The 12,450-nt window shown below is 45.2% G+C and overlaps 1 protein-coding gene across 2 annotated transcripts in view; it reads left to right on the top strand.

Annotated features, from left to right (window-relative positions):
* LOC124711412 (bleomycin hydrolase) overlaps nt 1-12,450 on the top strand; it is a 106,295-nt gene that overhangs the window by 72,451 nt on the left and 21,394 nt on the right. For both annotated transcript variants that reach the window (XM_047241472.1, XM_047241470.1), the window contains exon 7: nt 599-825. In XM_047241472.1, the coding sequence (XP_047097428.1) occupies nt 599-825 (227 nt within the window). The remainder of the gene's footprint in view (nt 1-598; nt 826-12,450) is intronic.

Below are 12,450 nucleotides of genomic sequence, written 5' to 3'. Positions count from 1 at the left end.
GTAAGTCACATCATCTTTGTTTTTTGATAAATTTTTCCCACGTGGAATGTTTCCCTTATTATATTAATGTTATTAATTATTTGAATCATACATCGACTCTTCACCTGTCATCCATAAAGTGATGTGTTTTTTGTAGGCACAACTTTCAAAGAATAAAATTAATAACAAATGAAGTTGTGCTGTATTGTGTCCTTGCAGTCTATCAGTTTTGTGATATTGTGAAAAGAATAGTTGCTACTCACCATACAGTGGAAATACTGAATCGCAGATAGTCACAACAAATGGACTGTTCGAAGAAGTAAGCTTGCAGCCAAAAAGGCCTTCATCGACGTCTGGCTTTGGCAGCCAGAGAATGTGATCATGTGTGTAAATTGCATTTGAGTGAGTGTGTGTGGATGTTGTCTATTTCTGATGAGGGCCCTTTTGGCCAAAAGCGTACTTGTTTGATAATCTTTTTGTTGTGCCTATCTGTGGCTCAGAATCTCCACTGTATCATGGTAAGTAGCAACTATCCATTTCATAATATTTCCATTGTATTCCTGTATTTTCCATTGTTTATTGTTGTAAGTAACTGTTTCTACTCTTGTGTTTTTCATAGGTGTGCTTAGTAACAGATCCTCGATCTACAAGTCCTTACGGTAAAGCATATACTGTTGATTTCTTGGGTAATATGGTTGGAGGCCGCCGCATAATCTACAATAACCAACCAGTGGAACTCCTCATGAAATTGTGCGCAGACTCAATTCGTGCTGGTGATCCTGTCTGGTTTGGTTGTGAAATTGCAAAACGCTTTGCATCGAAATTGGGAATTGGAGACCTAGACATGTGAGTTCTTTGGTAATTTATTCTTAATTATCTTTGTTACTGTGGATGAAATTCGTTCACTTTTCAATTCACTTCAGATCATGTTATTGCAATGGGATTAGAGAGATGAGAATACCAAGGCATCTGTGAAAACCCGTCCCTGCATGCTCCCCAACAGCACGTCACTGGCCGCCACCCGTATCCTACTATTCCTCCTCCTCACTGCCCCAGCCTCCTCCTACCCCCACCCAGTCACTACTCCTGTCATGCACTGATGCTGCTGCTCGCAGTGTGGCCTCAAGTGCCTGAGACTGCAGTCTCGTGTGTGAGTTGCGTTTGCATCAGTGTGTATGTGTGTGTTTCTCATCTAATTTTGATGAAGGCATTCCTGGCCAAAAGCTATATTTGTGACAGTTTTTTTGCTGTGCCTATCTGCGACTCAGCATCTCCGCTATATGGTGATAGCAACTTTCCTTTTCACAGTATTGTTACATTCTGTCCCGGATTTCCATTGTTTGATGTTTGAACTTAAGTAGACCCACCGCTGGAGCTCTGGAGAGGGATGCATGCATATCATTGGCAGTGGCGTAAGCATTCGTGGCAGTGCCCTCACACCATAGTGGCAGCCGTAGGAAATGTGGCAGTGTGATCGGCGGCGTACATGTGGGACCTACCGGACGGTGACCAATATCGCAAGCATCACAAATTGACGTTCCAGGTGGAAACATTTCCATTTATGTGACATATTTAAATGACAAAAGTCATATGTTAGAATTGTTTCTTAGTAATGCAATCTCAAAATGTAACGTAGCATAACAGAGGAAGTTGTGGTAATGAGAGTTCAGAAGCATTTGATTTGTCCAAAAGCTAGTAAAGTTTTTAGTCTCATTTATGTGCCTCTTGATGGCTAAATGCCTTTTAGCATTCAGTGAGTGATTTTTACTAAATATAACAGAGTAAGAGACATTTATAAATTATCAGACAAACCTGCTGGCCAGTCCTTACCTTCAGGAGATGAAATTTGTGGGACTGGACATATCTGAGTACTTTGACATGCTTCCTAGTTAACTAATATTCTTTACTCAAGGAAGAGAGATGAATAGGTCAGAGAAGTTTAAAAGGAAGGGAGGTCACTTAAACTCCAGGATGAGAGGGACCCACTTTAGAGAGGACAAAGGTAGACAAAGAGGAAGGGAGAGGCATCAGAAAGAGTAGGGGAGAGAAGAAAGGTTGGTGAGCACTGTGCCAGCTTCGGGCTGCGGGTGATAAGGATAGAGTGAGAAGTAATGAGAGGTTAACAAGAACAGAAACAAATAGGGTAATTAAGAACTAGGACATAAAAAGAAGAATATGTAATAAAAAGTACAGTGAAGAAAGAGGGTGGGGATATATTAATGGCGATTAAGTCTGGGAGGGTGTGAACATGTGAGGATGTTTTGGAGGGTGAGTTCCCAGCTCCATACGTCAGGATAGGAATATCCAAATTGCTGATGGGGGGGAGAGGGGGTCCCTCAAGTCATATTGTAGATTGCGTTCAGCAACTGAGTGCTGGGTTGCCATAAGGCAGACACAGCTCTGTGGATGAATGAGACTAATGTATTTTAGCCCTGTGTCTGAGTTATCGTGAAGTCAGTAGAAGTAATTCAGAAGTTTGCAAATAAAATACTTCTTGTACTGACAAAATCACATCAAGAGTTACTTGCAAAGAGTAAATTGCCAGTTCTTTGAAAACTGATAAATGTAGTAGCTCGTAGTGAAGGGAAAAATGAAGACCTGATGCACCTGAAATCTTATCACTTTATGTGCTTAATAGATTTCTGAGAAACTTCTGTGTGACATTATGTAGAATGAGCGAGTTACAGTTCAGTTTTTGCTAAGGCAAATGGGCAGAAGGTGCAATAAACCACAACTGAATTGGCTCGTATGCCAACATATAAGTATATTATTGGAATTGTGAGAGATACAACTGGTGCTTCCGACAATCTGTGATTGCCTTCCTTGTTTTCTCAGATACGAAAAGATATTGCAGATTAAATAAAAAAGTAGAACAATCTTGAAAAAATTGCCACAGTGGCACAAAAACACAAACTTTCAATTTCTCCCTGAAAATCAGTTTATTTAATGTTGAAAAAACTTATACACTAAAGCCCAGGCATTGGGGATACAAAGGGTAACCTATTGCAGACAGTCTGGGAATACGAGTATGTGAAAAATTGGCATCACATATGAGAACATATGCCATGCGACATACTGCAGTAGTTTAGTGCAGTGCTTGTTACGGACCCACCCGCCACACCCGTACCCCTTCCTCTCTCAACTGTTCAGGATTATTAAAAATAGTGCCAGTTCTGTTTATAACACAATTTATGCTGATGTTGGTCTTGGCTTAATTTTTACTAGGTATAATCGCGAATCTCAACTTTTTGTGCCCTGAGCTAGTTCTTTGTTGCTCTTTGTTGACAATATAATATATACTCCTACATGTAGAAGAGAACTTTGAAAAGAAGATGACACTTTATATTTCCAGATTTGGCCTGTATTTCAGTTTAAGTTGATTCTTTTTCTTAAATTGGTATTATATCTTTGTTTTTAAAAGGCTCTAAAAGTAATAACTAAATTGTGAACTAGTAAGTATTTGGTACTGTTTGGCTACCAGCCCATTGCAAAGTGCACGCACGTGCCCCCCCCCCCCCCCCCCCCCCACACACACACACACACACACCACAAGAAGAAACTTGTGGAACTGTGAAACGTCTTGGAGAGAAACAAATTAAATACTAAAACTGTTTGCACAGATTGCAAGTAGGAAGCAAGAAATTTTAACTGCGAAACTTGTTAGGGAGTACTGAGTAATTAGTTTGAGTTTAGTAAACTGTTACTGTAACATAATCTTGAATTACTTTCTTGTAGTCTTTTCATGTTATAACTTGACCTTGAAAGTTCTTTTTTCATTAAATTTATTTTTTATCTCTTGAAAGCACATATAGAGCTCGCACAAAATAACTTGGCCTCTGTGCAGAAATGCATTTTCATTCTGAGTGCAGGAAGAGTCCACCCCTCGGTTCATCTCAGTCACCTGCTACCTGCCGACCTGCACACTTCAAGCATTCTCGTCACTGTCTCTTTCCTACATAGCATGGCACTGCAGTTGCCACACGTGGCAGGTGAAGGGAAAGTTGTGTGTATGCGATGCCATTAAATGTATGTGGAAGAGGCAAACATTGTAGCAAAAATCTCATTAAAAACTTTTGAACATATAGTGTAACTGGATGGATAAAAAATGTACTCACCAAGTAGCGGCAGGAGAACATACCAATAAAGGTATGTGTTTTTTCCTGCCACCACTTGGTAAGTGGACCTTTTATCTACTCAATTACACTACACTCCCAAAAATTCCCCCAGGGGATCCACAACTCTTTTGTGGATACGTGCGTAGCGAGCACGGGGCCCCGAGCTAATGTGGCCTTCCTTCCTTTCCGGGCTGCATACCTTCCCTTTCCGCATCCTTCCCCATCCCCTGTCTTGGGCCCCCCCCCCCTCACCTCTGGCTCTTTCCTTCCCTTTCTCCCCCTCTGGGAGTATGGTTTGTGCCTATGTCCGGAGACGGACGCTTGTAAATGTACCGCATTCTTCGCCTTCCTTGCTTGTATGTCTTCTTCCTTCCTTTGTCCTTCTCTTTTCCTTATCTCTTCTCTTTACCCTTTTCTCCACTGCGGCGTTTGAGACCCCCTCTTCTTTCCTTTCCCTTTCTCTTTCTTCCTCCCTGTGCGTGTCTGAAGGCCGACCCACGCACTTCCATGCGTAGCCGGTGACGGGGTAACGCGTAATTCCCCGCCCCGGGTAGACAGGTAGGACACGTACGTACCCCCTGGTAACGGCCAGGCCCAGGGAGGGGTGATTACCCGAGCTGATACCTTCCGAAAGTGCCGATTGGTCCCTCCGTCCGTTTGTCGGGCGGTGTGACCTGAGGTGTGAACAATCACCTAAGGCGGGTGTGCCCTCGGTGAGGGCCCCCACAAGGGAGGAGCGCGCCATCGGAGACGCCGGTAATCATGGGGGATTCTTCCGCAATGGTTTCCTCACCTTCCACTATGTCTGCTCACAAACGCCTCACCTTCCACTATGTCTGCTCACAAACGTAAGTTCACTGAGTCTCAGCCACAGACGGTTCTTCCATCGTTGCCACAGTTCCTTGTTGATTCTTGGTCTGACGAAGGTCACGACTTTTCCACGGTCAACCCTTTCATTATTCAGAAAGGTGTCGACGCAATTGCGGGTCCTGTAAAGTCTTGTTCCAGATTACGGAATGGCACCCTGTTGTTAGAAACACACAGTGCCCTCCAGGCTCAAAAATTGCTGCGTACTTCTCTGCTCCACACCTTCCCTGTCTGGGTGGAACCGCACCGTACCTTAAATTCCTCGCGTGGAGTCGTTTATACACGCTCCCTCGATGGATTGTCTGACGAAGAAATTCAGCACTACCTGTCTGACCAGGGCATCACGGCTGTTCATCGGGTTATAAAAAGGGTTGACTCGAACATCATTCCAACCCGCACTGTCTTCTTGACATTTGACAAAGTTCAACTCCCATCAAAAATCAAAGCAGGCTATGAGATAATTTCCGTTCGCCCTTATGTCCCAAACCCTACGCGTTGCTATCAATGTCACACCAGCCAGTCCTGTTCCAATCCGGCCAAATGTGTTACGTGTGGCAAGGATGCCCATGAGGGTGCTTGTCCACCTCCATCCCCTCGCTGCATCAACTGTATGGGTGACCACGCTGCTTCCTCTCGAGATTGCCCCGTTTTTAAGGACGAAAAGCTCATCCAGGAAATAAGAGTGAAGGAAAAGGTGTCGACCTTTGCTGCTCAAAAGTTACTCGCCAGTCGACAGCCCACCGTGCCTCAGAAAGGAAAATACAGCACTGTCCTTGCTTCTCCTCGGCCAACAAAGGAGGCGGCCATCGCAGACTTGCGACCTCACCTTTAGTACCACGGTCGTCAGATCGGCCAGCGCAAAGATCGCCCGTTCAACCTCACCTCTTTCGCCTGCCCACTCTATGGCTCACCCTTCGTCGGGTTCTGCTAAATCTCGAGCCCAAAAGTCAGACGCCAAGTCTTCGAAAAAAGAGCATTCTCGTGAAGAGTTTTTACGTATCGCAACTTCACAACCATCGGTTCCTCCTTCATCTAAACATCATACTTCCAAGAAGGCTACGAAGAAACACAGTTCCTCTCCTTCTCCGCCAAGGCGTGTCCCATCTACAGCACCACCTGGCGGAAATCGCCCTCGGCCGTCTTCTGTGTCGCCGAGGCGCACTGCTGGTGGCCGGTCAACTGGCCGATCGTTGGTGGCAGGAGCTGCTCCTGACCAACCTATGGATCAGGATCTTCTGCCTTCGACTGAATGCCATTCCATGCTGTCGGTCGCAAGCTCTGAGCAGTCATTGAGTTGACAGCACCCTTGGTCACGTTCCTCCATTTTCTGTTCACCCTATGTCCATTATCCACTGGAATATCCGCGGCATTCGAGCCAATCGGGATGAATTGTCGATCCTCTTACGATCCTACTCGCCGGTCATCTTCTGTCTTCAGGAAACAAAGCTGCGTCCCCATGACCGCTTTGTTCTCCCTCATTTTCAGTCCGTCCGATATGACCTCCCCTCTGTTGAAGGCACTCCAGCCCATGGAGGACTCATGATTCTGCTCCATGATACTCTCCATTATCACCCAATCCCCTTAAACAGTTCCTTCCAAGCTGTCGCCGTCCGTCTTTCCCTTTCTGGATACAGTTCTCTCTTTGTACAGTATACATTCCATCGTCCACACCAATGGCACGAGCTGATCTCCTTCATCTTCTTGATCAGCTTCCACCCCCCTATTTGCTGGTTGGGGACTTCAATGCCCACCACCCGCTTTGGGGATCTCCGCATCCTTGTCCACGTGGCTCACTATTGCTAGACGTCTTCCACCAAGCGGATCTAGTCTGCCTCAACACTGGGGTCCCCACATTTTTGTCTGCCTCCACGACAAATTTATCTCATTTGGACCTTGCGGTCGGTACTGTTCCGCTAGCTCGGCGCTTTGAATGGTTCGCCCTTGATGATACACACTCGAGTGACCACTTTCCATGTGTTCTTAGACTGCAGCCTCAACTGCCATATATGCGCTCGCGACGCTGGAAGTTTGCCCAAGCCGATTGGACACTTTTTTCGTCTCTAGCGACATTCGATGACCGTCGCTTTCCCAACGTCGACGATGAGGTCGCCCATGTTACCGACGTTATTCTCACAGCTGCGGAACGTTCAATACCACGCACCTCTGAATTGCCCTGGCGCCCCCCAGTTCCTTGGTGGAATGAGGCATGCTGTGACGCAATACGTGAGCGGCGACGTGCTCTTCGCATTTTCCGTCACCATCCAACTTTGGCCAACTGTATCCGATATAAGCAGCTCCGTGCGCGATGCCGTCGCGTCATCCGCGATAGCAAGAAGGCAAGCTGGAAATTCTTTATTAGCTCATTTAACACCTTCACTCCCTCCTCGGAAGTTTGGAGTCAGCTTCGACGGTTCTCAGGCGCGCCTAGTTTCTCCCCGGTCTCTGGGCTCACTGTCGCGCATGATACCTTAGTGGACCCCGTCGCAATTTCTAACTCATTGGGTCAGCACTTTGCTGAGATTTCGAGCTCTTCAAATTACCCGCCAGCGTTTCTCCCAAAGAAACGTGCAGCGGAAGTGCGACATCTTGCTTTCTCCTCTCAAAATCATGAAAGCGACAATACTGTTTTCTCCATGCGGGAACTCCAACATGCCCTCTCTTCTTCTCGCTCCTCCGCCCCAGGACCGGATGGTATCCATGCCCAAATGTTGCTGCATTTATCAACCCATAGCCTGCGTTACCTCCTTCGCCTTTATAATCGAATTTGGACCGACAGTACCTTTCCCAGGCGATGGCGGGAAGCTATTGTCGTTCCCGTTCCGAAACCTGGAAAGGACAAACATCTCCCCTCTAGCTATCGCCCCATTTCTCTCACGAGTAGTGTCTGTAAGGTTTTGGAGCGTATGGTGAATTACCGTTTAGCTTGGTGGCTGGAATCCCGCAGTCTTTTAACACCAGCCCAATGCGGATTCCGAAAGCATCGTTCTGCCGTTGACCATCTTGTTGCTCTCTCCACTTATATCATGAACAATTTTCTCCGGAAACGCCAAACGGTAGCAATATTTTTTGATCTGGAGAGAGCATACGATACCTGTTGGAGGACAGGCATCCTCCGCACACTGTTCTCTTGGGGCTTTCGAGGCTGGCTGCCCCTTTTTCTTCGTGAATTTATGGAAGAGCGCACATTTAGGGTGCGGGTGAACACTACTCTCTCCCGTACTTTCTCCCAAGAAAACGGGGTACCCCAGGGGTCCGTGCTGAGTGTTGTACTGTTTGCCATCGCCATTAATCCAATTATGGATTGTCTCCTTCCTGATGTCTCGGGATCCCTCTTTGTGGACGATTTTGCGATCTACTACAGCTCTCAACGGACCAGCCTTCTTGAAAGACGTCTTCAAGGATGTCTCAATCGCCTCCACTCGTGGAGCATCGAAACCGGCTTCCGTTTCTCACCCAGTAAGACCGTTTGTGTTAATTTTTGGCGACGTAAGGAGTTTCTTCCGCCCTCCTTACATCTAGGTCCTGTCAACCTTCCGTTTTCCGACGTCGCTAAATTCTTGGGTCTTATGTTTGACAGAAAACTGTGCTGGTCCTCCCACGTTTCCTATCTTTCGGCTCGCTGTCTGCGTTCCCTTAACACCCTCCGTGTCCTGAATGGTACCTCCTGGGGAGCGGACCGAGTGGTCCTTCTCCGCCTCTATCGCGCCTTAGTGCGCTCGAAATTGGATTATGGAAGCATAGTCTACTCCTCTGCTCGGCCGTCTATTCTTCGGCGTCTCGACTCTATCCACCACCGTGGATTACGTTTAGTGTCCGGAGCTTTTTACACCAGCCCTGTGGAAAGCCTTTATGCTGAGACTGCTGAACCTCCGCTGTCCAATCGGCGGGCAGTCCTTCTGAGTCGTTATGCTAGCCATCTGTCTTCCATGCCTGCTAATCCAGCCCATGACCTTTTTTTCGACGCCTCCTTTGATGTCGGGTATGCAGGCCGCTCCTCCTCCCTCCTACCCCCGGGAGTCCGCTTCCGTCAACTGCTCCATTCTCTTTCCTTCCGCTTTCCTAAAACCTTCTTGACAACTTGGGGTACAGCACCGCCTTGGCTCCGTCCCCGGATCGACTTGCTCAGAGACCTATGTCAATTTCCCAAGGATGGTACCCCTACACTTGTTTACCGTCGGGCATTTGCTGCTCTATGTGCACAAATGACGGAAGCCACATTTATTTACACAGATGGCTCGAAAACATCGTTAGGTGTAGGGAGTGCCTATATTGTTGGCGACACCCCAAATCACTTTCGGCTTCCCGACCAGTGTTCGGTTTATACTGCGGAGCTTTACGCTGTTCTCCAGGCTGTCCACTACATCCGCCGCCATCAGCGGATACAGTACGTAATCTGCTCAGATTCTCTCGGCTCTCTCCTAAGTCTCCAAGCTCTTTACCCTGTGCACCCTCTGGTCCACCGGATTCAGGACTGTCTGCGCTTGCTCCACCTGGGGGGCGTCTCAGTGGCGTTCCTCTGGCTCCCGGGACACGCTGGTATCTGTGGGAATGAGGCGGCCGATATAGCGGCCAAGGCTGCAGTCTCTCTTCCTCGGCCAGCTATTCAGTCTCTTCCGTTTACCGATCTCCGGAGCGGTTTATGTCGCCAAGTTGCTCAATTATGGCATGCGCATTGGTCAACACTTCCCCATAATAAATTGCGGGAAGTGAAAGCCCTTCCTTGCGCTTGGACCTCTTCCTCCCGAACGCGTCGTCGGGAGGAGGTAATTTTAGCTAGACTCCGGATAGGGCACTGTCTTTTTAGCCATCGACATCTTTTAAGCGGTGATCCTCCCCCACTCTGTCCCCACTGCTCTCAGCTGTGGACGGTCAGACACCTTTTAATTGAATGCCCCTATTTTAATCCGTTACGCTCCCGTCTACAGCTATCGCCTGATCTATCGTCGATTTTAGCAGATGACACGCGCTCAGCTGACCGCGTTCTACAGTTTATTAGTGACAGTGAAATGACGTCAGTCATTTGAAGCCTTTTTTGGGGACAACCAACCCCTTTTTATAGTGGATTTTTAAGCATTCCTTCTGCCTTTAGTTTCTCAAATTTTATGACTTTGTTCCCATTGCTGCTGATTTTAAATTTCGTTTTTTTCCTGTTTCCTACGTCACGGGCTGGGCGCTAATGACCTAAGTTTTGCGCCCTAAAACAAAAAAAAAAAAAAACTCCCAAAAATTATTTTCATTCATTAAAAACTTTCCTCGAGAGGGTTGCAGGACTAATACCTATTCTAAACAATAAACATAGCTCTGAATACTTCTCAAGGCCTCACTACTTCAGAAAGATGCAGAAGAAGGGAAAGAAAATTTTACTTGCAGTTAATATTGCCAAATAGGTTGTCAGGGGACTGACACACAATTTCCAAGTGACACATGTTCTATTTATTTATTTTATTTATTTATTTACATGTCAAGTTCCGTAGGACCAAATTGAGGAGCAAATCTCCAAGGTCATGGAACGTGTCAGTACATGAAATTACAACATAAAAGTAATAACAGATAAAAATAAATGTTCATGAACCTGAAAAAGGTCAGTCCATAAGATTAAGTAAACGCTATCAGCAATACAATAAAAATCAGCTTAATTTTTCAAGGAACTCCTCGACAGAATAGAAGGAGTGACCCATGAGGAAACTCTTCAGTTTAGATTTGAGAGCGCGTGGATTACTGCTAAGATTTTTGAATTCGAGTGGCAGCTTATTGAAAATGGATGCAGCAGTATACAGCACACCTTTTTGCACAAGAGTTAAGGAAGTCCGATCCAAATGCAGGTTTGATTTGTGCCGAATATTAACCAAGTGAAAGCTACTTATTCTTGGGAATAAACTAATATCGGTAACAAGCAACAACAATAAGGAATATACATATTGAGAGGCCAATGTCAAAGTACCCAGACTCATGAACAGATGTCGACAAGAGGTTCGTGAACTCGCACCACTTATTGCCCAAACCGCCCGTTTCTGAGCCAAAAATATCTTTGTAGAATGGGAAGAGTTACCCCAAAATATAATACCATATGACATAAGCAAATGAAAATAAGCATGGTAGACTAATTTTCGTGTCAAAGTATCACTCACTTTTGATACCGCTCGAATAGTAAAAATGGCAGTATTAAGTCTTTGAACAAGATCATGAACGTGGGCTTTCCACGACAGCTTACTATCTATCTGAACGCCTAGCAATTTGAACTGTTCAGTTTCACTAATCATATGCCCATTCCGTGAAATTAGAACGTCAGATTTTGTTGAATTGTGTGTTAGAAAGTGTAAAAACCGAGTCTTGCTGTGATGTAACGTCGGTTTATTTTCTACAAGCCATGAACTGAGGTCATGTACTGCACTATTTGAAACCGAGCCAGTATTGCACACAACATCCTTTACTACCAAGCTAGTGTCATCAGCAAACAGAAATATTTTGGAGTTACCCGTAATACTAGAGGGCATATCATTTCTATAAATAAGGAACATGAGTGGCCCCAACACTGATCCCTGGGGCACCCCCCACTTCACAGTACCCCACTCAGATCCCACATCACAGCCGTTATCAACATTGTGAATAATGAGCTTTTGCTGCCTGTTCCTAAAGTAAGAGGTAAACCAATTGTAAGCTACTCCCCATATTCCATACTGGTCCAACTTCTGGAGCAATATTTTGTGATCAACACAATCAAATGCCTTAGTTAAATCAAAAAATACGCCAAGCGTTCTGAACTTTCTGTTTAGCCCATCCAGTACCTCACAGAGGAAAGAGAATATAGCATTTTCAGTTGTTAAACAACTTCTAAAGCCGAACTGAACTGTACATTTGATAGCAAATAGTATGATATAAAATGATCAATTATCCTTACATACACAGCCTTTTCAACAACTTTTGCAAACACTGATGGCATAGAAATAGGTCTAAAATTATCTACATTATCCCTTTCTCCCTTTTTATAAAGCGGCTTTACAACTGAGTACTTTAATCCCTCAGGAAACTGACCATTCCTAAAGGAAAAATTACAAATATGGCTAAATACAGGGCTAACATGTGCAGCTCAGTACTTTAATATTCTGCTAGACACTCTATCATAACTATGAGAGTAGAGTCCGTAGTCTTCAGTGATTTAATTATTGACTCAATCTCCCTCTTGTCTGTATCACAGAGAGGAGTATTTCAGACATCAATCTCGGAAAGGCATTTTCCAAGAAAGTTTTATGATTTCCTGTAGAAACTAAATTTTTATTTAATTCTTCAGCAATGCTCAGAAAATGATTGTTAAATACTGTACATATATCTGATTTATCAGTAACAGAATTTTAACTGCAAACTGATTTTATATCGTCAGCCTTGTGCTGCTGACCATATGGTTTTAATTGTATCCTGTGAATTAGCTATTCTATTTGCATACCACATACTCTTTGCCTTCCTAATAACATTTTTAAGCACCTTACAATAC

The sequence above is a fragment of the Schistocerca piceifrons genome, chromosome 8 (genome assembly GCF_021461385.2).
Source record: "Schistocerca piceifrons isolate TAMUIC-IGC-003096 chromosome 8, iqSchPice1.1, whole genome shotgun sequence".
NCBI classification, from domain to species: domain Eukaryota; kingdom Metazoa; phylum Arthropoda; class Insecta; order Orthoptera; family Acrididae; genus Schistocerca; species Schistocerca piceifrons.
The sequence above is the reverse complement of the archived record's forward strand: the minus strand, read 5'-3'. Positions and strand labels throughout refer to the sequence as shown.